At 54.4% G+C, this 26,473-nt stretch overlaps 1 protein-coding gene across 1 annotated transcript in view; it reads right to left on the reverse strand.

The window, feature by feature from the left end:
- Positions 1 to 222: 222 nt before the first annotated feature.
- Positions 223 to 26,473, reverse strand: part of KSR1 (kinase suppressor of ras 1) — a 141,477-nt gene continuing 115,226 nt past the window's right edge. The window contains exons 8-22 of the mRNA XM_084748212.1: positions 26,233 to 26,316; positions 23,821 to 23,882; positions 23,626 to 23,729; positions 20,603 to 20,768; positions 18,314 to 18,355; positions 16,317 to 16,371; positions 15,713 to 15,761; positions 14,603 to 14,982; positions 11,637 to 11,733; positions 8,297 to 8,430; positions 7,535 to 7,666; positions 7,212 to 7,347; positions 6,539 to 6,672; positions 5,125 to 5,205; positions 223 to 3,158 (exon numbers count right to left, since the gene is read on the reverse strand). Coding sequence (XP_084604338.1) covers positions 3,080 to 3,158; positions 5,125 to 5,205; positions 6,539 to 6,672; positions 7,212 to 7,347; positions 7,535 to 7,666; positions 8,297 to 8,430; positions 11,637 to 11,733; positions 14,603 to 14,982; positions 15,713 to 15,761; positions 16,317 to 16,371; positions 18,314 to 18,355; positions 20,603 to 20,768; positions 23,626 to 23,729; positions 23,821 to 23,882; positions 26,233 to 26,316 — 1,735 coding nt within the window. The 3' untranslated portion in view covers positions 223 to 3,079. The remainder of the gene's footprint in view (positions 3,159 to 5,124; positions 5,206 to 6,538; positions 6,673 to 7,211; positions 7,348 to 7,534; positions 7,667 to 8,296; positions 8,431 to 11,636; positions 11,734 to 14,602; positions 14,983 to 15,712; positions 15,762 to 16,316; positions 16,372 to 18,313; positions 18,356 to 20,602; positions 20,769 to 23,625; positions 23,730 to 23,820; positions 23,883 to 26,232; positions 26,317 to 26,473) is intronic.

Genomic DNA, 26,473 nt, shown 5'->3' on the forward strand with positions numbered 1-26,473 from the left:
CCCATGTAGCCTCAGCTGGCCTGGTACTTGCTAACTAGCTGAGGGTGCACTTGAACCCATGATCCTCCAGCCCTGGCTCCATAATACCTTTTTTAGGGAGGTGCTCCTTAACTCCTGGCAGAGGTTTAGACCCCCGACCCTCCATTCCTGTCCTCCTGGGCCACCCACCCACATGGTCCCCAACAGTCATCAGGACTGATCAAAATAAACACAAGCCCCAGGACACCTTGGTAAAACTTTATTCACAAACTCCAGAGCCCTAGGCCTGGCTCAGCCAGAGGGTACATTCTTAGCAGTGGCCAAAACCCCAAATAGAACGCGTTTGTCAAGACTAACCATTTTAATTTAAATTAAAGCATTTCTGGAAGACAAATGCAATTGATAGAAAATATAAAAAAAAAACCTTTACTGTACAAATTTTACATCACATTCAAAATAAGCGAATAAACACCACAGAAGATGTTAGGTGTATGCACACCCAGATGCTATCCTGGCTAGCGCTGCAGCATAGCACGGCTGTTCCACCCGACTCTGTCGCTACAGGGCAACAAGGGCTTGCCACTCCCTCTGGACCACGAGACAACGGCCGAGGGCTCTGATGTGGTGCATCAGAGCAGCCAGACCAGCACTAGCTAGGATTCCGTACTGGCCACTCTGATGGGAAAAGGCCTCCTCAGGGGTGAGGCTGGGAACCGAGGGAATAGGCCGGCCCTCTGAGCCAGAGCCTTTCTCGTTGCCTTCACAGTGGCTATGGGGCTGAATTCACAGTATGTCATCCTTCTTGTGCCTCCTGGGAGACAGGGAGAGCACATGGGAGGCAAGCCTTCCTAACCTCAATTCACAGTCACTTAAGTAGAAAGGGAAGCAAGGGACCATGATAGGGAACGCTCTTAAGTGAAGGGCGGTACAGAGGCACGCCTTGGAGAGGGCAGGGGAGGGTCCCAGGACTACGGCTCCGAGTTTGGCAGAGGCTGGGCCTCCAGGAGATGGTCAGCTCCTCATGACAGGGACCACGACTATTCCTATCTGGTCCCCAGCACATGCATAGGACCACATTCACCACAGGGTTTAAAGCTTTCCGAACTGCGATGTTCACAGTACAGAGTGAGACCCAGGCTCGCTGTCAGTGGGCTCTGTGTGTGTGTGACGCCTTCTGTGGGTTGGTGTCAAGGGGATGAAACAGTTGACTCGGCTGTTAGTCTGATGGCTCGTGTGAGGGGAGGCCAACACCACAACATTCACATAGTGAAAGAACGGCCAGAGGCTAGGCACTGTGTGTGTGGCCTTTGGGAAGGTGCCGGAAGCACAGAGGCAGTAGGGAGTATGAGTAAGAAGGAGCAGGGAGGTCACGTGAAGGGATGGGGGAAAGGATGGACAGTCCCGTTTCAGAGGACACATGGCCCATGTGGTGCTGAACACAGGTTGACAGCTCTTCCTCCTTCCTCCCCACACTGAGGCAGAAGGGTCAAGATGTTACTGTCCCAGATCTCCTGTACATGAACAACTGTGCTGGCAGGTGGTGGGCAAGAGTCCCACAACTTCTCAGAATGGCCTGTTTTAAGAGACACCTGGGCCGGGCGGTGGTGGCGCACGCCTTTAAACCCAGCACTCGGGAGACAGAGGCTGGCGGATCTCCGTGAGTTCGAGGCCAGCCTGGTCTACAAAGCAAGTCCAGGACAGCCAAGGCTAACATAGAGAAACCCTGTCTCGAAAAAAAAAAACAAAAACAAAAAAAGAGACACCTGGACCAGATTCAGATGCAAGGGAGAGCTCTGAGGACTGAGGTTTACTCAGTCTTAACTGAGGGAGCGACACAGCCACTCCACGGGGGGCCACTCCCATTTCTTTTGTGGAGTCTGATGCTGCCTACCCTCTTTTCAAGGGCCACTCTGCTCTGTAGGTGACAGCTTTCCGAGCATGTCTGAGTTACCTCAATCCAGCCCCTTCTGCTTGTTGGAATGAACACAAACGGAAGTCTGAGGCTCAAAGATAGGAGTTTATCTAGCTGAGGTGTTTGGACGGTCTCATGCCCTCAGCTGAGCTCAGAAGTGCACACAGGGATCAGAGCTGGGGAAGGGGAAGTGGTAGCAGGTCTAGAACCTTCTGGCATGACAAACAATGGGTTTGAAGGTGCCAGGGCCGTTGCAGGTTGCGTCTGCCACCTCCTCTCTTCTCCTCAGCCAAGAACTCACTGTCCACATAGCTAGCTGATGGGCTGGCTCTCAGCTCTGGGGGGTGAATATGAGGCACTGGGGGGTGGGGCGGGGTGGGGCGGGGTGGGGCGGGGTGGGGCCGGGTGGGGCGGCTTATGACGATAGAGGCTGAGTTGCACAACCTTCTTGCCCATCTGGAGTCCTTAGAAGTAGCATATGTCTCCCCAGATGTGTGGCTGTTTCCTCCCCCTGTGGTAGAAGCTGGGCTAAGAGCCATCAGATCCATTTAGAGGCCACTCGGATTCTGTATGTACCTCAGCCCGAGCCTGGAACAGAGCCGGAACTGAATCCAAGCTCTCCAGGAACTCCTGACGCCTATAATCCAGATGGGTTCCTAGCCAGAGCTCCCTCTGTCACCTAAGGAAGGGCTGGCGTTCCTTTATGGGACAAACAGAGGGGACCGGTGGGGGTCAAGGCCCAAGCACTGGCCAGGGCAAACCTCCTGCCATGCCCTCTTCCCCTATTAATAGCCACAGCCATTCTGTTTGTTTGGTGTTTTTTTGTTTGTTTGTTTGTTTTTTCCCTTCTGGCACAACTCTGGGCCCCTCACTGTCACAGGGTCTCCCCAGAAGGGCGGGGGAGCATTTCTGCTGTTCCACAGTGCCAGCACCTGTCTGCAGAATTATTACTGCCTCCTTGCTTACTGGAGAGAAACCTCTGTGTGAACACTGCTGTCGTGGTGTCACCTGCAGTGGCATGCATGGCTCGGGGCCCGAGCCCCCACACACCTCTGTGAGGCACGTTCTGCAGGGACGCGTCATTCTCTTAGTCTGCAGCTTGGGGTGCGAGGCTTCTCCGACTCCTCGTGGTGATGGTTTGCATGGTTCAGAAGGGAGGACACGCTCTGCATGAACGTGCGCGGCTGGCTACATCTTTGGATTACTGGATTCCAGGGCCCCCAGGCCAAACCTTTCAAAGCGGGGCATGACTTTGCTGCTGTTCATGCTGCGAAGAGGAGCAGAGACGCGGGTTACGGCCCCGCCGGTCTCGCCTAGAGTTAAGGTGTCACGAGCTCAGCTTAGCTGAGGATCTGAGTGGTGACAACTGCTCAGTCCACAGCCCTTGGCAGAGCTGCTCCTGGCCACCCTAAGTTGTGGTGCCTATCTGGCAAGGGGAATGGGAGAACAGTGGCATGGCTTGTTCACCTGACTCCCCAGCACCCAGCATGGCAGTAGCCGTCGTGGGCTCACAGAGGCTGTTTCCTCACTGGCTGCTCCACTTAGAGAGACCTGAGGACCAGGGGTGTTACACACTCCTTTTGGAAACAAGGCTCGTGTGGAGTCCACTGGGGCCACTATGGAAAAGAATTCGGAGCCCAACTGCAGAATCTGGTGTGACAGCAGCTCTGCCTCCATTGCCAACAGTGGCAGGTATCACTTTAAGACGGTTTTTGAGTGTGGCTCCTGAGGACCCAGTTCCATCTGAACTGATGCCTTTCACAGCAGCACTGTGTGTGTGTGTGTGTGTCTGTCTGTCTACTATCCTTTGTCTTCAAGGGAGAGAGAGACAGAACTCCAGACAGGGCCCACAACCTCAGTGCTGGCTCCGGTTAGCTCTGAACTACGACACCCCTTGCAGGACAATGTCTCAAGAGTCACCAAGCTCCTCCTCCCCATCCTCTGAGCATGCTCGGCAGGGGTCCATGAAGGTGTTAGTAGGGGCTAGGGACCAGAGGAACACAAGCAAGAGCCACTCTTGGGAGAACAAGAGAGAAAAGACCGTCTCATCCGCGAAGGCAGCTGATGGCTGTTCTTCCATCTTGAGGGGTCACCCTGTTAGTGCCATCCTCCCTTGGCAGTGACACACGTCAGGCACCCACAAGCCACGTGGATGGGAGAGGCCATTGTTAAAAAAAAAAAAAACAGCGCAAGGAGGAGACTGGAGCGGCAGAGGTGGCGTCCCCTGGGTTAGTGCCCGCTGGCGTTTTGAGTCTTAGCAGAAATCACGGAGTTGAGCTGGCGATTAGGAGGAAGGAAGCCCCAGGGCATGCAAAACAGCCAGGCCTACAACCTACAGACAGAGGAGAGAGTAGGATCAGAACCTGAGCCTAAAGGAGCCATGGCACGGGGGCTTGGCCAGAGCAGCTGCCCAGGGACCCACCTGCCCGTAGGGAATAGGGTCCCAAACTCCACCCTTCAGAACGACAGCGGGGCAAGTCTGACAGGTGGCATGGGCACAGGGAAGCTTTCTCAAGCTCCCACAGTTCCTTGTGATGATCAAACTGGCTCTCGAGGGATTATTACTCCTGCTCTTTCCTCCCTCTACATTTATCATTATTATTGCTGTTATTAATATTTGTAGTGCTGGGGCCCAAACCCCCAAACTCATATACACTAAGCAAGAGCTCTACCACTGAGTCACATCCCCAGCTATTCAGGGTCTCTCTTGGCACTTGCTTTGTAGACCAGGCTGGCCTCAAACTCACAGAGGGCCACTTGCCTCTGCCTCCTGAGTGCTGGGATTAAAGGTGTGTGCCACCACACCCAGCTGCCATTGCTTTGACTTCTGAGATTTCACTATGTATCCCAGGCTGGACCCACACATAAAATCACCCTCCCTCAGCTTCCTGGATTCTGGGATGACAGACATACGCTACCACACTGGCTCACTGAATTCTCTTCTTTGGAGCTCTTGCCAGAGGTAGGATTTGTGTGACTTGGTTCAATGAGCCCCCCTTTCCCCCCTTTCCCCACATGCTAGCTCATGTGGTGTAAAGGGGGCGGGGACTGCCTGCCACACACTGTGGGTTTCTCTCACCCTCTGTGAGAAACACAAGCCTAGCGGCCCTTGCTGGTGGCTGTTTCAGCTGCAGGAGGTCACAGGAGCCGGCATGCAGAGACAGAATGGGAAAGGCAGCTATGCAGTGGGACAGCCACGCACAGGCAGGAAACAAGAGAAGTGACAAACACACTATTGCTCCAGAACTGGACAGGAGCTCTTAAAGTCAGGGTGACCATAGCGTCCTTTCCCGTAGTAGCGGCTCCTCCAGCGGCTGGGGGGGTGCCCGAGACCATTTCACCAGCAGTTGAAGAGAGCCATCCAATTCGGTCCAGCCCGGCGGGGTTGATGGCAGCCAGCAGACAGATGGAGGAGTTAGGATGGTGGGAGAGGGTTGGATGACAAGACAGGCCACCGCCCCACCCCACCCCGAAAAACGAAACGTGACAAAGCCAATGGGAAAGAAAGGAGAGAAACAAAAGTTAGAGGCGTCATGTCTAAAGATGTGTGGGCCAGGGGCACAAAGCTCAGCCTGTAATGTCATCCTGGCTGTCAGAGGAAGCCTGGGAGCTGGTGGCTGTGGCCTGGTGTGGGTCCCTACTGGGTTTCCCATCTGTGATGAGAAGGTGGGGCCGATTGGGTTCCGGGAACAGGAGCCCTCAGGCTGGTGCCTGCCCGGTGCAGGCACGGTTTGGTAGAGGAGGAAACCAGTGCGTAAGAGGGCCCAAGGTCTACACCAGCTCCAGGCTCAGCCTCTGAGCCTCGCCACCCCCCCCCCCCCACTGCCAACGCCAGCACCTTACCTGCTTACAAGCTTGTGGGGGCATTACCGCCTGACTTTTTTTATTTTTATTTTTTATTTTTTGGTTTTTCGAGACAGGGTTTCTCTGTGTAGCCATGGCTGTCCTGGACTCACTTTGCAGACCAGGCTGGCCTTGAACTCACAGAGATCCTCCTGCCTATGCCTCCTGAGTGCTGGGATTAAAGCCGCACCCCCCACCCCCCAGGCTGTGGGAACTGAGACAAGTGACAAGGCCCCAGGTCCTGATGAAGGGTTGTGGCTGGAGAGGAGTCTTTGGGAGAAGAAGCCAGAGAGCCAAACAGGACAGAATATGGGACGATGACAGCGGACCCTGCTCTGTGCCTCAAGGCACAAAGGACGATAGGAAAAGGTTTCTGACACAAGCGCCACATAGCTCAGTGGCATGACCCACTGAGGGGCAGCAAGCTTCCAGTGCTCCACAGGTTCAGCGTCTAAGTGGGTGTCAGCCTAAGCAAGACTGATGCTGCCTCTTGGGGGCTATTTTGGTACCCACATGGTCCTGACCTCTGAGCCCTTCTCTCAGGAACTACTGTCACCCTGGTCTACCCTGGGCTTGGTGCCAGTGATGGTTTAATACACTGGTGAGTAGGTTTACAAAGGTGGAAACCGGAGGTGCTTGCCTGTTACTGGGCACTTCTAGCACCAACTGGGCAGATGAGGCTTCCTTCAGCTCCTCTGCCCTGTGGGAGCCTCAGATTGCAGTCTGATGCATACCCACCAGAGGGCGCCCTCACACACTCCAGACAAGGCCCTCCAGGGTGTGGCTCATGGAGCGAGCACTTACTCAGCTGATTTCCAAAAGTGCCCAGGGTGAGAGAGCCGCCGGTTCAGCTTGGGCAGCTTCTCCAGCATGTCCATCAGCAAGCTGAAGCTGGGTCTCTCCTGTAAGTCGAAAGCCCAGCAGGCAGACAGGATCTCCTGCAAAGAGCACTGAGGTTGGTGGTGTGTGGGCAGGCGGGGAGTGAGGTGCACTTCATAAGGGTCTCCACGGAAGCTCCTGAGAGCCAGACACACATGTGGACTTTGCAGAACCCTGGGGAAGTGTTTCAGGTGAGCTGCCGACCTTTTAAGTCAAAATGCAAGGTTCTCGGGATGTACATAGAATGGGGCCGCCACAAGGGGGCGCCTCAGTATTAGCAGAGCGGAGACTGGACAGACCAAATACGGAAGCAGCAGCTGACCACCACACCCCCCCCCCCACCTCCCCAACCCCCACCCCCTGCCTCTGAACAGCTTGCCACCACAGCAAAAGGAAGGCTTTCTTCCCAGGGTCCACTCAGCCCGGAGAGTACCCTCTGCAGCCTTGACACCCAGGAGGGTGGCCTGCACATGTGGCCAACACAAGGCATCGTTAGGAAAGCCAGAGACCCTGTCTGTGGTCCTTTTCAGATGCGTGCATGGAGGGCAGTCACGCCGCGTGTCCAGCCCACGCTTGGACCCTGCCTTCCTCTACTCACTCCGACTTCCTTCCCCAGGCTGACTGACGTCAGGACGCGCCTCACTCCTTCCCCACTTCCGACCTGCCAGATCAAGGCCTCTACGGGCTGGTGTTTGAAGGGCCAGTCTCTTGCCTGTAGTTCGTACCACACAGTCCTGCGGAGACACACCACAGCGTGAGCTATTAGAGCGTCACAGAACCCCACAGGCCCTCCTGTGGCTCGCGCACGCACGTTGGGAGCCAGAGACAGAAGGGGTCACAGAAGACACAGTCACTCTGCCGGCAAGCCACACAGCCACGGCTCTCTCCGAGGCACACCTCCCAGGCCTGTGGCCTCCTCACCCAAACGCATAGACGTCAGCAGCTTTGGAGAAGGGCAGCTGGTCCTCATCCCTCCCGGGTATCATTTCGCGTACGATCTCGGGGGCCAGGTAGCACAGCCAGTCATGGGACAGCTTCAGCTGGTTCTCACGCCTGGACAAGGACAAGGACACAGGCCCCTCAGTGGGGAGCAGGTGGCCTGACTGTATACACCTGCACTCACTCACACGTAGTACACAGAGAGCCTAGAGAGGGGCACAGGGGTCTCGCCTCTGAACAGGCTCGTCGTATGAATCTAGGAGGGGCTGGTCTGTCTAGGTCTAGTACCTCAGGCCTGTCTACAGATGTCAAACCTGCATGCTAATTCTCTGGCCTGTAACTTTTCCTTGAGCACCCCCCCAGCCCCCCACTCTTAGGGAGGAGCATTTCTTGCCACCCCAAACCCTTTATAATCACCTAAAGTAAAACCCAATGCTCTTTCTCCTTAAGGAGCTATAAGCCCAGTCCCGCACCCATCACTGAGTGGCCGAGCTGAATGGGGAGGGGGACGGGACTCAGCCTCCACAGGGACCCGCTTGGAAATCAAGCACCAGGAGAGACCTAAACGTCACCCAGACCCAACTCTGGACTGAACCCCGTGTGGGCAGAACCAGGACCCGAGTCAACCTAGCCTGTGCAGGGAAGGCTCTCCCCAGCGACGCAGGCAGGGGTACTCCACATAGTGCCCCAAGCCCCTCCCCCCACCCCACTCCTGACTCCCGCAGACACCCACGGCCAACTCACCGCTCCTCTCGGACCACACCAGAGATGCCAAACAGTCCGAAGTCTGTGATGACCACTTTGCCATTGTCATAAAAGACATTCTTGGACGTGAGGTCTTTGTGCACGATGCCCTTGGCATGAAGGTACCCCATGCCCTGGAAGACAGCCAGCCTTGCGTCAGGGGGTGGGGAACGTGAAGAGATGGAGGCTGAACTTTATTTGGGATGAGACATATTATCCACCCCTCCCCCCCCCCACCCAATCCTCATACAGACAGCAGGCAGAATACTGCCCTCAGCTTACAGTACATGAAGCAACCGAGGCTCAGAGAGGGAAAGTGACTCGCCCCAGGCCACACAGCAGTTAAGACATGGAGCTCAGATCTGACCTCAAGGCAGTTCATGCTCTCTCCATGCCACTCTGTAGCCAACTAGCCTCCTTAGCCTCGGGTGAAGTGTAAAGTGTGGACAGAGCAACTGGCAGAGTCAAGGAGTGTGAAGACCAGCGACAACGGCTGGAGACGTAGCTTAGCAGTAAAGTGTGTGCTGAGCAGGCATGTGGGCCTGTGTCCAGTACTCAGCACTGCAGGTTTTAAAATAACTGGTCAGGGCTGGGGAGATGGCTCAGTGGTTAGGAGCACTTCCTTGTCTTGCAGAGGGTCAGAGTTCGGTTTCTACTACCCATAGTCACACACACACACACACACACACACACACACACACACACACACACACAGAGGGGGGGGTGGGGGGGGGTAGGAATCGTGGTAGCCGAAGCCCCAGATGAAGTCTTTCCCTCACAGGCTAGCACTGTGCTGGCCCCTCTGAGCTTCCTCATCCGTCAGGTAAAACGTGGTGGTGGATGACTCCCACCAGCGTGGGCTCTGGCTTGACCATTCAAGGCTCCTTTCCACAGAGCCCATGACCCGACAACGTGATCTCATTAAGGCCACAGCTGCTCAACTCCAATCCCCAAATTCTCAGGGCTCCTGGAGGTCCCTGACACCTCTGGGGCAAGACACTGTCACTCACAATAGAAATAGGCCTGTCTGAGCTAGGCCTGGTGGCACACACCTTGAATCCCAGCACTCCAGGAGACAGAGACAGGCAAATCTCTGTGAGTTCAAGGCTAGCCTGGACTCACTTCGTAGTCTGAGTCCAGGACAGCCAAGGCTACAAAAAAAAAAAAGAAAAGAAAAGAAAAGAAAAGAAATGGCCTGTCTGCTGTCTGCAGATGGAGCACACCTCCATGAGGGCACTCAGTGCTTCCCCGGAAGTGTCCCTGGCTATAAAAAAGTTTGGGTCACATGCTTAAGAACATAAAAGTCACTTTTAGGAAATCTTATCATCCACGAGACAGGAAGCTGTTGCGGGGCGTCTCGGAGGAGAGCTTAACCCCAAGTGGATTCTGCTCTGAGACACAAGAAGGTGTGAGCCGAGGCCCTCCCCTCAGGCCTGTCTTCCCATGAAGGGCAGGCCCCTTGCCTTTTCCCAGACTATGACTGGAATATAAACCACATATATTTATAATATGTATTTATATATGTGTGTGTGTGTGTACATGTATACGTATGTGTATAACCCCCTACCACTTCCTAAACCAGGGCACAAGTCTTTTCCAGGTGCCACAGTGACAGATTCCACAGAGGCCTGGCAAGGACAAGCAGCTGCCCCTCTCCTGAGGCTTACTCACACCGTGGGCACTGAGTGGGACTTGGTGGGCTACAGTTGTGATCCCACCAGTACCTAAGAGGTTAAGGCAGGAGTTTAAGGTCATCCTCAGCTACACAGGCAATCTGAGGATAGCCTAGGCTGCATGAATCCCTGTCACAAAACGACAACCATCCAAATAAACAAAAACCAGGTGTGATGGCTGCAAAGGGACAGGTGGAAGAGACAGGCCATAGAGCAGAGTCTGGACCACCATGGTTTCCTGGGGTCTCCATGGCAACCCCCAAAGTTGCAAACCCTCTCACTGAGGGTCAAGTCCCTCTGCTCTACTTCTGACTCTCAAAGCACCTCAGATGGCTCCAAAAAGGAAGTGGGGGGAGGCGGGGGAAAGAGGAGGGGTTTCGGCAGGGAGGGAACAGCAGGAGGGAGAGGCGGCCCCACAGCCCTGAGTCACTTTCCTCCTGGGTCCTGGAAGTGGCCACCCTGGCCACCTTGGCTCCTGTGACTCAAAGGACAGCTCCCAGTTCTGAGGGAGGGGGGGGAGCGGCAAGGAGTAGGATTCAGGGGTGGGCGGGAGGAGATGGAACACAGTCCTTGTTGAAAGTCCACAGACCACACTGGAGGCAGAGGTGACACCTTGGGGGTTTTGGTCTTGGAGGTTTAATTGAGACGAGCGTGTCCATGGGAAAGGGGCAGACACAAATCCTGGTTTGTCCCCAAATGCCACTGTGACTATCTTTTCCTTTCTTTCTTTTTTCTTTTCTTTTTCTTTTTTTTGCTTTTGTTTTTTGGTTTTCCTAGACAGGGTTTCTCTGTGTATCCCTACCTGTCCTAGACTCACTTTGTAGACCAGGCTAGCCTCAAAGTCACAGGGATCCGCCTGCCTCTGCCTCCCAAGTGCTGGGATTAAAGGCGTGCGCCACAACACCCGGCTTATCTTTTCCTTTCTAAAGATATACAAAATGGCCCAGAGAAAGGGGGAGGGAGGAGCAGGCGGGAGGGGGAGGGCTCAGAAGGGAAGGGAGGCCAGAGGAGAGTGGGTGCTGGGTGCTGGGAATTAAACTCAGGTCCTCTGCAAGAGCAGCAAGTACTTCTAAACCACCTCTCCAGTCCTCTTAACAGTTTGTATAAGCAATGAGTGAGGGGCTCACTTTAATTATTCTTTTAAATGAGAGTGGAGAAGAGCTGCCTGCACTGAACGAAAGGGCCTGCTCTCAGGACGCCTGGACTTGGATAATCACAAATTTGCAAAAAGTGTGCGTTTTTTTTTTTGTTTTTGTTTTTGTTTTTTGTCCTGAGTTGCAACACTCTGCTCCCCACCTCAGATACCAAGAAAACGTCACCAAGCAGCTCCATGCCAACTGTTTGCTGTATGATGACCCTATTCTGTCTCGGCTCTGACCTAATCGAGGAGGTTGTGTTGGTATTTACAGGGGAAGAAGCGGAGGCTCAGAGACACGAAACAACTTTTCTGAGGTCACACAGCTTGAGTGACACTGTTTTTAGAGCACGCATCGCCTCTTCCCAGCTAATTCCGTTCTATTAACACCAACTGAGTGGAAAGCTCTGGATTTGACTGGATAAGACAGAGACCCAGGCAGGGGTGCCACACACCACCTGACACAGGCAGATGGCCCCCGGGGAAGGACCAAGAGCTCTTGAGGCAGCTGGAACCCCAACCCCGCCTTTACCTTGATGATTTCCTGGGCAATCTGCCTCGTCTTGTTGATGTCCAGAGACGTCTTGGGGTCCCTCACGAATGAGTGCAATGTCCGCCCCTTGCAGAAGCTGTGGAAGGTGGTGGCCATTGGTAAGAGGCCTGGAGCTGGTACAGGCTAGCTCCACACCATGCAACCCTTGAGAGGAGCTGCGCCCACCTGCTTCTGGAAGGTTCTCCATCCCAACAAACACAACCCAAAGAATATGTGTTGTTAAACAAGACTCCTGCTGGAGCCCCGCTACACATGCACACACATACATGCACACCCACTCCTACAGGTGCAGGGCCTGGCAGCTCTCCCTGCACAAGGAGACAGTTCACCACACTTCTAGCTGGTCAAGGGGCATGGCGGGACACAAGCCAGACAGGAGAGCTCAGATGGGGGCGAATTCAGCCTCCAGGACTCTCTAAGGCTCTGGGACTCAACACAAAGATTAACATTTTCATTATTTTTAGATCCCAGGACACCGCATCCTGTTGCTAAGTGTGTGTCCTGTTGTTCCTCTCTGGGTAGCCCCTTGAGTGAGAGGGTGGATGGATGGCAGAAGAGGCTGCAGAGCTCAGGTGGCCACAGGAGTGCCCTGGAGACTTGCTGTCCTGCTTCGAGCTGGAATTTTACAGGGAACTCTAGTGATCTGACACTGGTCAGGAGTTCTTTGTGTGTGTGTGTGTGTGTGCTATTGTTTTTTGTTTTTTCAAGACAGGGTTTCTCTGTGTAGTCCTGGCTATCCTGGACTCACTTTGTAGACTAGGCTAGCCTCAAACTCACAGAGATCCACCTGCCTCTGCGTCCTGAATGCTTGGATTAAAGGCGTGCGCCACCATGCCTACCTGTTCAGGAGTTCTTTTATCTCTGAGAAAAATGGCATAAAAAAAAAGATTTATTTATTTATTATTATGTATATAGTGAGTGCTCTGTCTGCATATACATCTGCAGGCCAGAAGAGGGCATCAGATCACATTACAGATAGTTGTGAGCCACCATGTGGTTGCTGGGAATTGAACTCAGGACCTTTGGAAGAGCAGATGGCACTCTTAACCACTGAGCCATCTCTCCAGGCCCCAAAATGGCAAATTTTACTTATTCATTACATTAAGAAAAAAAAATGGTGGTTTGTTTTGGAAGTGGTTTTCTTGCTTCCCCCAAAGCACAGGGTCCAGGTCCAGGGCACCTCATGGTGCTGGGGGTTCCCCGGGCTTCACGGAATGCAAGTCATGAGATCCTGAGTTTGGTCCCAGCACCCACTTAAAAAGCTAAGGGTGGGGCTGGAGAGATGGCTCAGAGGTTAAGAGCACTGCCTGTTCTTCCAAAGGTCCTGAGTTAAACTCCCAGCAACCACATGGTGGCTCACAACCATCTACAGTGAAATCTGGTGCCCTCTTCTGGCCAGCATGCCTACATGCAGGCAGAGCACTGTATACATAATAAATAAATGGTTAAAAAAAAAAAGTTAAGTGTGAAAGCCAGCATGATGGTGGACACCTGTATTCTCAGCGCTCAGGAGGCAAGGGCAGGTGAATCTGAGACTGGGGCAAGCCTGGCCTACATAGTGAGTTCCAGGACAGCCAAGGCTCTACCAAGAGATCAGCTGTACAGACACACACACACACACACACACACACACACACACACACACAGAACCCTGTAAACCCCACTGCTGGGATCTGATCTCAGACCCTCAAGCTTAAATGGGCTTTGTTTTTGTTTTTTGAGACAGGGTCTCTCTGTGTAGCCCTGGCTGTCCTGGACTCACTTTGTAGACCAGGCTGGCCTCGAACTCACAGAGATCTGCCTGCCTCTGCCTCCCGAGCACTGGGATTAAAGGAGTACCACCCCACCTGGCTTTAAATGGGTTCTCTTACCCACCAAGCCCTCTCCTCAGCCCCTTTGATTGTAAAAGTCCACAGTTTAAGTGGCACAGGCCACTGTTTCTGATCTGGCCTGCTGCTCTGGGGAAGGGCACAGTCTTCCACAGAGAATGACAAGTGAGTCACAGAAAGCTTCCTGGAGTAGAAACATGTAATACACATCAAGACGCTGCAATGTCAGGACTGGGGTACAGCCCTTGTTGAATGTGCAAGGCACTGCGGTCACGCACAGCAGCACACGCACACCCAATTAGGCCTCAGACCTACAACCAACATGTGAGCCAGCATAATCATAGCTTTATATTTTTAAATTAAAGTACATTTATTTACTTTTTTGGTGTGTGTGTGTGTGTGTGTGTGTGTGTGTGTGTGTGTGCACAAGCTTTGTAGAACCAGGCTGGCCTCAAACTCACACCAATCTGCCTGCCTCTGCCTCCCATGTGCTTATTTTTACTTTTTTTGAGGTGAGACCAGGATCTTGCTACATAGCCCAGGCTATCTTTTAATTTTTTGATTTTTTGAGACAAGGTCTCTCTGTGTAGCCTTGGCTGTCCTAGACTTGCTTTGTAGGCCAGGCTGGCCTCGAACTCACAGAGATCCACCTGCCTCTGCCTCCCGAGTGCTGGGATTAAAGGTATGCGCCATCACGCCTAGCTAGCCCAGGCTATCTTAAATTCAAAATTCTCTTGTCTCAAACTCCAAGTGCTAGCACTACAGGTGTATGCTACCACACCCAGCTCTGACGGCTTTCTTGTTTGGTTGGTTTTTGTTTCAAGACAGGGTTTCTCTGCGTAGCCTTAGCTGTCCTCAACTCACTTTGGAGCCCAGGCTGGGCTTGAACTCACTGAGATCCACCTGCCTCTGCCTGCCTGAGTGAACCACGGCACCTGCCCAGCTCTGATGTTTTAATGTCAGTGGTTCATGTGGATGGGACATGACTCCTTTATCTTTGGCTTTCTCCTTCCCCTCTCTGATAACCCTTCCACACCCTCCAGAGCATCCACAGAAGCAGCAGGCTGCAGAGACAGGGAAGCTGTGCTGCTCTTGGGCCTAGGTTGGGTGGCTTACCTGGTGATGATGGCCAGGTGCGGTGGGTTCATGCAGGCCCCCATGAAGAGCACCACGTTCTCGTGCCGGGTCTGCCGGTAGTTCATCACCTCTTTCTTGAAGAGCTTCAGGTGGTCCTGATTGTGGCCGTCCATCTCCAGCAGCCGGATGGCCACCTCTCCGTGCCATCGGCCTCGGTGCACCCGGCCCCAGCGGCCCTGCCCAATGGGCTCGCCCAGTTCCACCTGCTCAAACGGGATGTCCCACTCTTGCAGGTACACGCTGGTCTGGCTGGCTTTTCGGGAGATGGGACCCCGCCAGGGCCGACGGGAGCTGGGGAGGTCGTCCACCTCGTCCTCATCATCTTCTGCCTCCGACTTGCCAGCCTCGGGCTCCTCAGCCTGAAAGAACAAGATTGAACAGAGAGAGGAGTGAGTCTGGGTCGTCTCTTCCTGGGATGCAGGCCAGGCACCACCAATGCCTGGTACCTTGCCTGCCTCTTCCTGGTACCCTCCGGTCTGAACGCACAGCTTCTGAGGCCTATGCTCCCCACCCTCAACAGCAATAACAGTCTAAGCCTTGCCTCCCGGCAGAGACCCAGGCTTAGTTCACATTTCTGTTTGAAGGTCAAGCCAGTGGCTTTCCTTTTTAAGTCAAGGCTTCGTGTAGCCCAGGCTAGCCTCTAACTTGCTATGTAGCCGAGGATGACTTTGGACTTCTGACCCTCTTACACCTCCGTCTCCTCAAGGGCTGGGATCGCAGGCACCACACCTGGCTAGGATGACGATAGCGGTCCTTGGCACGGATCAGAAGCACCTGTCAAGCTCTGAGAACACCGAGATGCCCAACCCCCATCCCAGGCTGACTGACTTAGCTCCCAGGCCAGGGCCCAGATCTGTGGGGTGGGAGTGAGGTATTCTTAAAGGTATTCTCCTGCAAAGATAGGAGAATAAAGAGGTTCTTTCAGCTGGCAACAGCTTACTTTTCCCTGCAGTGCACATCTACCCACACCTGCTGCAGCAGGCTCAGCACCCTAGTCCCCCATGGCCCAGCCTACACTCTGAGAGGCGGGGAAGAAGGCGTGGGGGGCAGCTACCTTGGGTCTCATGCACGCATGTCACTCCCACTCACCTCTGCGTCGTGAACACCCAGCACATCTGCTTTGGGCTGGTCGTCGAGCCTAAGAGGGAAATGGGCTTTGTCAAGGAGACCCTGGGCTGGGTCAGGGTGGGCCCTGGGTGAGGCATTGTGGCTGCTGTGGACACCGTCAGGAGGCCAACTGGAGCGGGTGAGGGTGAGGGCTGAGCATTTACCACCCTGGCGCTTGGCAGCACATGGTGCAGGGCCTCACACGCCTGCATCTGAGACCTGGCTACCCCCTCCTTGCTGTGTGTAATTTAACCCCTCTGGGAGACCTATTTCACTGGCTTAGAACTGAGGGGCCAGGAGGCAAGTGTTCAAGGAAACCGATGGGGAGCGGATCCGGAGACAGGAGTTAGGTTTGGCAGGTCTCTGTTCACCTGGGCTCCCTCTTGGGCCACAAGCCTGCTGCTGTTGGATACACAGCCCCACCCAGTGCTTACTGCAGGGACAGAAGGCAAATGAACCTCCCCCCCGCCCCCACCCCCAGGCTAAGCCCCGTTCTCCTCCAGGCTGGCCCAGAACCAGAGGGTCAGAAATACAGGGGCGGTGGGAGGTGGCTGAGGAGGAGGAGGAGGAGGAGGAGGGCTCATACCGCAGACTGTCCGCTGTGCTGGAGGGCGGGGCTGCCTGAGGGCAGGCTGAAATGTCTGTAGGAAACAGAACGGGAGGGGAGCAAAGTGTGAGAGAGCTTTCCTGCATCCCCCCCCATCGGCCACCACACCAGGGACACCCCCTCACTTCTGAGCTGCCACCGCTCCTCAGGCCACTTACATCAGGATCAGCTTGTACTTCGAGTGCTGACACAAACTCCGTCTCTACGGCCTCTGGTCTACCGGCTGCCCAAGGCAGAGAGGCTCTAGGCGTGTGACTCTAGAGACCCTCCAACAATTCAAACCACTGCCCTGGGCCCAAACGACTCCACAAGTGGTAAAAAGCTGACACTGCCACCTCTGCAGAGGGTCCTTCTGGTAGGAATCAGGGCTGGCCGTCATTTCTTTGAAACCAGGGACACACTCTTTGCCTAGCCAGTGTCGGAGCCCGGAGCTCTATGACACCTAATAACACCTGTGAGACCGGCGGCTGGTATAGCTGCTGGTCCCCTGACTGGGTGGCTGGTGTCACCGCTCTGAGTAAGAAGAGGAAATTCCATCGGTGCACTAGAAGGCTCCAGACTGGGCAGCTGAGGCCCAGGCCTTGACCCTAGGTGGTCTAGTTGTAGCGCGAAGACCCACCTCTAGGATACCAGAAACAGATGGTCCCCCTCCCCTGCAGTGGAACCAACGTGCTCCATGAAGAGTGGCCGCAGGGGTCAGTGGCCCCTTTCCTGCCTGGAACAAAGACCTCCCCCCTCAGCCCCCAGTTAATCTCCTTTGCTAGAAGGTTTTTCTCAGCGGAACCAGACTCAGACTCGGACAGAAGCCGTGGGGCTTCTTAAGAGGGCATGAACGCACTCGCCCAACATCCTGGGTGGGCTTGCGGGTGTGTGTGTGTGGGGGGGTCCATGGGCTCAGAGACATCTGTTATGGTCTCTCCAGCCACTACTGTGGCCTCCAGACTACCAGGCCGGCATGGACACACACGCTCAGGCCACTCCAGATGCTCAGATGAGGCGTAGGAGTGGGGGGTATGGGCAGATGTCTGGGAAGCCTCACACTTGCCCTTGAAAGTTAAGAGTGCATTGTGCAGTGCGTCTGTTTCCAGGTGTCCCGTTACAATTAGTACATGGAGCCCCACCTGCTCCTGCAGGGCAAAACAAGCCATTCAGGAAGAGGTGCTGTGCTTCCCCCGTTGGGGTGGGGGACACTAGTGTACATATCGCAGAGCTGGTAACTAGGAAGGGCGGAACCCCCACAAAGGGGACAGATCCCCCCCCCCCCCCCGGCCCCTGGCAGCCTACATACACACCTGAGGAGTTACAGGGATAAGGGCTACCGAATGCTCCAGCTCACAGAGCTCATCTAGGGGACAGAAAAGCCTGGAATAACCAAAAACACTGGGGCTTCCAGCCTTGGCAAACCAAGAGAAAAGACGATTAGAGTTGTCTAACGCACAGCGGCCCGCCGTGTTGGGTACTTCCAGCGGGGGGAGAAAAGTACTGATCTTCTACAGCCAGGAGGGGAAGGAGTATGGTCAAATGCAGAGGTGTGCAAAAATAGTTTTTGTAGAAGTGAACCCACGGGTTGCCCTATTGAACAGGAAAGTTTTCCCTTCAAACTTTCAGCGGCGAGGAGGTTGTTCCACGGACGACCAGCAGGTGGCACTGTGTCTTAAAGGCTGGGAAAGGCAAAGCCACCTGACTGATGCCTCTAAGACTTTCCCAAATTCTCTTTCCCTCATCGCTCGTTATTTATTCATCAGGCACCGCCACCAAGAAGGCCCTGGCCCTTGTTCCGAGCTCTTATTCTCCTGTCACTTCCTAGCAGTGTGACCTTAAGCCAGTTCCCTGCAGTCTCTGCAAGAGGCTGGACAGGATGGACTCCAGGGTCCCAGCCCACATAAGGGGGACTTCTTGCCCTCTTGCCCAGCTGCAGGGGGATGGACAGAGGGTCACGGCAAGGGGCAGGTAGCGGACCCATGCACAAGACTCACCTGGGAAGATAAACTGCTGTCTATGATGAATGAAGTAGGCAGCTTTAAACAGAAGAGGAGGTGAGTCACACAGTGCAAAGGCAGCGCGGGAGGAGGGAGTGCGTGGACTTGAGGGGCAGGTTCTGGTGAGAAAAGGTGGAGCCATGCAGGAAAGAGGACCCAGACTAGGAGAGAACTGGGGCGTGGTGAGCCCAGGAGATGGGGCAGTGGAGCATCTTGGTGTTCCTCTGCCGCACAGCCCTGGCCAGTGCGCACTGGGGAAAGCTTGGGCCAGCTTTGTTCTAGAAAACACTCTTGAGCCAAGAGGCTAAGGCAGAGTAGGGAACACAGTAGCTTCGGAGATGTTCAACTGTGTCTGCAGAACAGCATCCTTCTCTTCACTCTGGCCCCACCCCGAAGCACCCTGACCTCAGGGTCCTGCCAAGTGCTGTGACTCCACACAGGGGACCATCACATGGCATTTGGTCTATGTTTCTGAGATGCTCGCTATCTTCCCTAGGCTGGTTTCAAACACACAGGCTCCATTATCTGGCCAAGGCCTTGCCAGTAGTTGGGACTCTAGGTGAGTCTAACCTTGGGTCTACTCCATGCTAAGCCTCGGGGAGGCGCTTAGCCCCCTAGTGCCTTACTGTGAGTGGGGAAATGCCTACGTTTGCCCAGGCTTTCCTGTGCAGGTCAGCTGTGAGACTCCTGGACAGCACAGGATGGTAGGTGGCCGGAGGCATTCAAGTCCTTCCCTGTGGGCCTGTCCCAGACCTCTAGGGATCTATTCGTGAGTCCACTAACTTCATGGAGAAGGGGAGGTTTCTGTGTGGGGGACAATGGGGACCCATCTTCCTCATGGGTCATTTGTGTAAGTGGACAGGGTCCAATCAATATCAGAAAAAGGACATTTTCTGTGTCCCTTGTCTTTTCAAACTGGCCCTTCTTAGAAAACAAACAAACAAACAAACTAGATGTTTTAGCAAAAGATTTGTTCGGGGAATAAAGGCAGAACGGAACAGAAAAAGAAGCTGATCCAGGGGCCGTGGCTCAGCTCAGGGTGGGGTGGTGTGAAGGGCAGACTTCACTGTCAAGAGCATTCCAGGTACATGTGTATTAATATTAAGGCATAAGAACAAGTGATAGAGTCGGGCATGGTGGCGCACGCCTTTAATCCCAGCACTCGGGAGGCAGAGGCAGGTAGATTTCTGTGAGCTCGAAGCCAGCCTGGTCTACAAAGAGTCCAGGACAGCCAGGACTATTATACAGAGAAACCCTGACTCGGAAAACACAAGAAAACAAACAAAAAGAACAAGCGGCAGAAGAGTCCTTCCCTTAGGTCCCTCGCTACCCCTAAGACAAGTCTCAAAGTCCCCAAAAGGCCCAGAGGCTGCTTGGCCAGCTGCTGGCTGTGTATAGGGTTGGTGTGGGTCCCACTAGGCAGGTCAGGGTTTGGGGGGCATGCATGGTGGCACTCTGCCTTTCTGGGCTTAGAACTTCAGGACCAGTGATGGGGGACTGTTCTGGACTCTGTGGGTTACAGCAAACAGAGGTATCACGGCTACAAACAGGGAAAGCCCAGGATTGAGGCCTGAGGTCCTTTGCCAAGGATGCCAAGGCAACAGCTCAGTGCCATGTGGGCGAGTGAGCTTTGCTGTGCTCCTTGGAGACAAGGCAGCCCCGGGCAGCTGACCGGAACACAGGGCAAGAAAGGATGTAATCCTGGCCTCTCCCCCACGGATCCAGGGCACCTAGGTCTGTGCACAGCATCTGAGGGCAGCTGGGCTCAGCTCTGTTCCTTCAGAGTTGCCCCGGGACTCAATGCCTTCACTAGTTCAGTGGAGACCACCTTACGCTAATTCCTTATGGTATCTGGGTGGCGCAAGAAGGAATATGCGTTCTTTTTGTTTTGTTTTGTTTTTGTTTTTTTGTGTAGCCAGCCCCAATCACAGAACTGGATATGCAACAGAGGCCCTACGTTCTTTTGCAGGTTTTGTGCTCCCTGCTGTGCTTGTCACATCACCCTTGAGCTTAGATGGCAGCCCTAAGAGAGGATGAGCTGGTTAGGAGCTGCCAGGCGTACAGGCTGGCAGCCTGGGTCACCCCCAAGAACCCAGGCTCTGCCAATGTACAAGGCAGGGCCGGCCGCGCCCCCTTCCTTAACCCCAGCATCCTCATCCATGTGAAGGGTATGGTGGCATCAATCCCATTCTCAACAGATGCTCTGCAGACTCAGCTCTCGGGGGAGATGGGGAGAGGGGTCTGAGGGCATTGCTAAGGACCCAGAAAAGCCCAAAGGCGTGGTACCTGGGAAGTTGAACCTGCTGTCCCGCTGGCCAGGTGAGGGGTTTGGGGGCGTGGTGGCACTGGAGGGGTTTGACGAGGTCAGGAAGGGTGCCGGTGATGAGGGTGTGGAGGACGTGGTGGAGGATGGGTTGCTGCTAGAATCCAGGTTCATGGCTGGTGGGTGTTCCTGCAAGACCAGAGATGCCAGGATGGGGAAAGGCTGCAAGCTCAGCTCAGCCCTGCTGGAGCCCTCCTCTGCTCCCCACGCCTTCCATCTGCGTGGGTGGAGGTCAAGACAGGAGACCTTTGGGACTATGCTATGTGATGAAAGAGCATCCCTAAAAGATTCCTGCCCATCTTTTTTTTTTTTTAAATAAAGTTTTATGTATATGAGTGCTCTATCTGGATGTACTGATCCTGCTGTACTGGATGTTCTGACCTGCAGGCCAGAAGAGGGCAGCAGATCCCAGTATATAGATGGCTGTGAGCTACCTTGTGGTTGCTGGGAATTGAACTCAGGACCTCTGGAAGAGCAGACAGTGCTCTTCCAGCCACTGCCCATCTTTCTTACTGCAGCTCCTACTTCTCCCCCAGAAGTCCATTGGAACCCTGCCTGGAACTATGTTTTTCCAGCACTTTTGTACCTAAGGCACCTAAACGTACAGTTGTCAGCTGCAGACAGCCGAGGCTGTTTTGTGACAACCATCTCTCCCACTGCAGCACCTGCCTGGCTCTGAGCTGGGCACCCAGATTCTTAGTGAATTGAATCTATACTCTGACCAGTGTGTATGTCAATTCTGTCCTGGACTCACTCTGTAGACCAGGCCGGCCTCAAACTCACAACGATCCGCCTGCCTCTGCATCCTGAGTGCTGGGATTAAAGGCGTGCACCACCGCTGCCCGGTGTGTTTATGGCTCTTCTGCCTGGGTCTGTACGTGTGTGCTGGGCAGTCCAGGTGCTCACACTCACATAGCAATCACTCTATGAGCTGAGCCATCTCCCCAGCCCTAGAGACATTTATTTTATCAAGTACCTTCTATCTGTGGGAGGTGATTTTTCTTTTCTAATTATGATGAGGAGGAGGAAATAGGGCTTTCTAGCTCTGATGATGAGGGTTACATATCAGTAGATTCTGGTCAGTAAGTCTAAGTCTTGGCTGTGCCTGTGAGGACAGAGCCAGGTAGAAGGTTTCCAACAGTGGTCAGGATGATCCCAGGGAACCTCAGGGTCAGGGGTGCAGCCTGCAAAGGAGGTCAGGGTGGCAGGGGCTGGTGAGGAGACTCAGGCTCGGCTCTTCTGTCTGCAGCTACAGACTACATTACCAGGTGTGATGCAGGCTGACTGGGAATCCCACCAGGGGTCTGGTACTGCTTAGCTGGGCGACTCTGGGCAGCTCCCTTGACCTCTCTGAGCTTCAGCTTCCTTAGCCACACAGTGGACACATCATCACTTATGCCAGAGGGTTGCTGTGTGGATTTGCAGTAAAACGAAGGCCAAGTATGCAGTACACAGCAGATGTCTAATGCTTGCTCAAATCTTTCGTAGGTTAAAAAAAAAAAATCTTTTGTAGGCCTGCTATCTTGGCTCAAACAGTACTTGGGATCATGATTTGAGATTTAACCAGGCCCAAAGGCTCAAGAGATATCCAAGGGCACTCTGGGTTGGGTGTTCTACAGATCTGGCCCAATGTCTTTATTTCCAAGGGCAGAAAGAAACTCTTTAGACAAAACAGGGTCAAACCAGTTAGTGCCATGGATAACAAGTTTCTCTCTGAAGACCTGAAGGCTGGGGTGTGCAGTATACTCCGAAACTCAGAGCCGAAGTCAGCCCTGCTGGCCAGGATGGCTGCCCGACGTGGCACCAACTAAAACAGCATCCTCATTCTTTCTGCTCGTGCTCCAAGGCTCCAGGCCTCACCACCCTCTCCTGTGCCCATCATCTGGAACAGGCTGAGCAGGCGAGTATGGACCATAAGAGCAGGCTGAGCTTCTCTGCACCCGTGTGGCCCTGGACGTACTTGCGACCTGAGCAGCGTTGTGACCCACAGACTGGGCAGCAGTGGCTACAGTGAAAGCTGCTCATCCACTCAGTGACCCACGCAAACGCTTCTGACAGTCTCGCATGTGCTAGGAGACAGTGTGGATGCAAGGGACATGTGGGAAGGGACAGCTCTGTCTGGATCTCTGGGGACATCAGTGCCAAAGGAAATGGGTAAAGGAAGGGAAGGTGGCTAGTGGAGGAGTTAAAATCAGGATGGATACACCCACCACCCAGCACCATGTCCCCAATCCCAGCACCCTGCGCATGAAGCACTGTCATCCCTGTTCCACACCACCCATGACTGAGGCTCAGAGAGGTCCAGCCACTTATTCAAAGTCACAGAAGTACAACAGGGAACAGTGAACACTCACAGCCAGGCCTGAGGACCCAAGTATCTGTGTTCCCCTAGAAGTCAGTATGTTGAAACCCAGCCCCACAGGGCTCAGTGTTAGTGGGCACGATCTGGGGGCTTCTCAGACCATCAGGGTGGGGGGGGTCTTCACAGACAGGGTCACTGTTATTATCAAAGAGACCAGGGGTAAAACCTGCTGTGCTCTTCCATTATGTGAGGACACAGTTAGGGACACCATGAGGAATGGCCTGTCGGGAGCCTGGAACTCCATTTCTGCATCTGTAAGATGGACGTGCTCCTCAGGACTTCTAGGTTTCTGGCACAAAGGAAGTGCTCAGCTATTGCTGGCTCACAGATATGTGTGTGTGTGTGTGTGTGTGTATGTGTGTGTGTGTGTGTGTGTGTGTGTGTGTATGTGTTGGGAGGTCACCACATTCAACTCCAATATGGACAGAATCACACCTGCTATGTGGCTAAGCTGGGACCCCTGGAGCACCCCATCCCTGCCTGTGCCACAGATCTTGCATTGCAGCATGGCCTCCTTCCCCGCTGAGGCTGATGAGGGGGTGGCTTTGTGGAAGGGAGTGCAGGGATGGGAGTGGCAGTGCTCCCTACACAGCGAGCGTAGGCCGCAGGGCCTTACCAGCTTACCTTCTTGGTCAGGGCCTTAGGGAGGGTTCGAAATTCGGGCTCTTTTCTGTCTACCGGGTTGTTGATGTCTGAGGGGACGGACTCTGTCCTCCGGAGCCTGGCTACTGTTTAGAAAGGAGAGAATCTGTTAGGAACAGATGCCACAAGATGTACCCTGGTCCCCGGAAGTGGGAGAAGGGGGCAGCGGGCACTCACTTGGGAGGAAGGATATTCTGCAGGCAGGGGCTTCCTTTGTGCACTTGTTGTGACACTTCAACCTGCAAAGGAGGCAGAGTCAGCGGTCCAAGGGGCCTCCCGGCATTGCCCAGATGACCCTGCTACGTCCTCAGTTTTCCCAAAGATCTTGTCAACTGTTAGCTCCAAGGTGTGAGGCACCCTGCATGCTGCAGCTACTTTTCCTCTTTGTTTGTCCTCACAAACCCTTCTCCTGCTTTTAAAGGGGGTAACTTTCTCCACTTCAGAAAGCTTGGGGGGAAATCTGACCTTAAAGAAACACTCCAGAGGGGGCTGGAGAGAGGGCTCAGAGGTTAAGAGCACTGCTTGTTCTTACAAAGGTCCTGAGTTCAATTCCCAGCAACCATATGGTGGCTCACAACCATCTATAATGAGATCTGGTGCCCTCTTCTGGCCTGCTGGCTCACATGCAGGCAGAGCACTGTATAACAAACAAATAAATAAACCTTTAAAAGAAAAATAGAAAGAAGAAGAAAAGAAACAGTCTAGAGAGGACACCAGCATTACCAGAGACCCTGGGGTCCCCAAAGGTGCCCTCGTTCAGGTACTAGCCACATGGCCTGATGGGTAGTCCCTAGCCAGGAGTGGAAAGAGCTGGGTTCTCTTTTGGGTCTAGTGAGTTTGTCCCATAGATCTTAATATTCCTGCTAAGAAAATAGGGTGTGGGGCTGCCCTACCACTGCAAGTACAGTCCAGTGTAGGGGCCGCCAATGTGCTAGCCACACCTGGACAGGAGCTAAGGAGCTCATGTATAGTCAAATGACCAGAAGCTCCTCAGAGGCCCAGGGCAGTCATCAGGATATGATCCATCAGGCTGACCTGCACGAGACACGGTTGCCTCAGTCCTCATGATAGCCCAAGGGCTGTTACTCATGGCGGCTCAGATAATCTAAACGGATCAGCTCCCAAGATGTCCAAGTGGTAAACACATAGCCCAGAAAGGACAAGTGCCTTGTCCCACATCACACAGCAACGCCAGGGCAAGGGTGGCTGGGAAGGGAGACTCCAGGCCATCCTCTCCTTGTAAGGTGTGCGGACAACCAGATAGCAGCCAACGGGCTGCTCCTGCTCATCATCCTTGCCACTGGGAACCGTATGTTAGGACACAACAAAGCTGGGCTGGTATAAAACTTCCTACCCCCCTCACTCTGCCCAGCCGTGAGGCAACTCTGCTCCTGCTGCTGCCGGTCAGGCAGCCCATCTTTCAACTCCAGAACTCCTTCTAGATCCCAGGAGTCCTCTTTTCTCCCTTGCCTTTGAATTCTTTTTTCTCTTTGCTCTACTTAGAAGTTTCTAATGGAATTTCTCTTCCTTCTTAAAAACCCACTTCAAATATTCCTTTCTTCCAAGAGTGCCCCACTTTACCCGCCAAGGTGTCCTGAGCACCTGATGTGCCCAGTGGCACTGGGAACAGCTGGTTAGAAGAAGCCCTTCGCTCTAAGTGACAGGACCCCAAGAGTTAAACAACAGGGCTGCTGTAGTGGACAAGACCCACTCCCTGCCCTCGCCCATCACCTGCAGTGTGTGTGCACGTCACGACCGCTCCCTGCCCTGGCCCATCACCTGCAGTGTGTGTGCACTTCACACCCGCTCCCTGCCCATCACCTGCAGTGTGTGGTCACTTCATGGCCGCTTCCTGTCCTCACCCATCACCTGCAGTGTGTGTGCATGTCACGCCCGCTCCCTGCCATCGTTCATCACTTGCAGTGTGTGTGCACATCACACCTGCTCCCTGCCCTCGCCCATCACCTGCAGTGTGTGTGCACGTCACACCTGCTCCCTGCCCTCGCCCAGCACCTGCAGTGTGTGGTCACTTCATGGCTGCTCCCTGCCCTCGCCCAGCACCTGCAGTGTGTGGTCACTTTATGGCCGCTTCCTGTCCTCGCCTATCACCTGCAGTGTGTGTGCACGTCACGCCCGCTCCCTGCCCTGGCCCATCACCTGCAGTGTGTGTGCACGTCACACCTGCTCCCTGCCCTCGCCCAGCACCTGCAGTGTGTGGTCACTTCATGGCTGCTCCCTGCCCTCGCCCAGCACCTGCAGTGTGTGGTCACTTTATGGCCGCTTCCTGTCCTCGCCTATCACCTGCAGTGTGTGTGCACGTCACGCCCGCTCCCTGCCCTGGCCCATCACCTGCAGTGTGTGTGCACGTCACGCCCGCTCTCTGCCCTCGCCCATCACCTGCAGTGTGTGTGCACGTCACGCCCGCTCCCTGCCCTCACCCATCACCTGCAGTGTGTGTGCACGTCACGCCCGCTCTCTGCCCTCGCCCATCACCTGCAGTGTGTGTGCACGTCACGCCCGCTCCCTGCCCTCGCCCATCACCTGCAGTGTGTGTGCACGTCACGCCCGCTCCCTGCCCTCGCCCATCACCTGCAGTGTTTACACTTCACGCCAAACATCATGCTCTTCTGGCACACGTTGCAGACCTGCGACAGCCAGGACTTTGTGGAGAACCTGCAGCGGGCAGAAACGTGCACGGAGATTCGAGCCTGGCCTCTGGTTTGGGCCCAGGTAAAGAGAGATTTGGCCTGATCCCAGAACCCCAGGAGCTGTGTACTCAGCTTGGGTCACAGCTTCCCCCATTTCCCAGCTGCTGTCACTATGTTAAAGT

This window comes from Acomys minous (genome assembly GCF_964271855.1).
Source record: "Acomys minous genome assembly, chromosome: 12".
NCBI lineage: Eukaryota > Metazoa > Chordata > Mammalia > Rodentia > Muridae > Acomys > Acomys minous.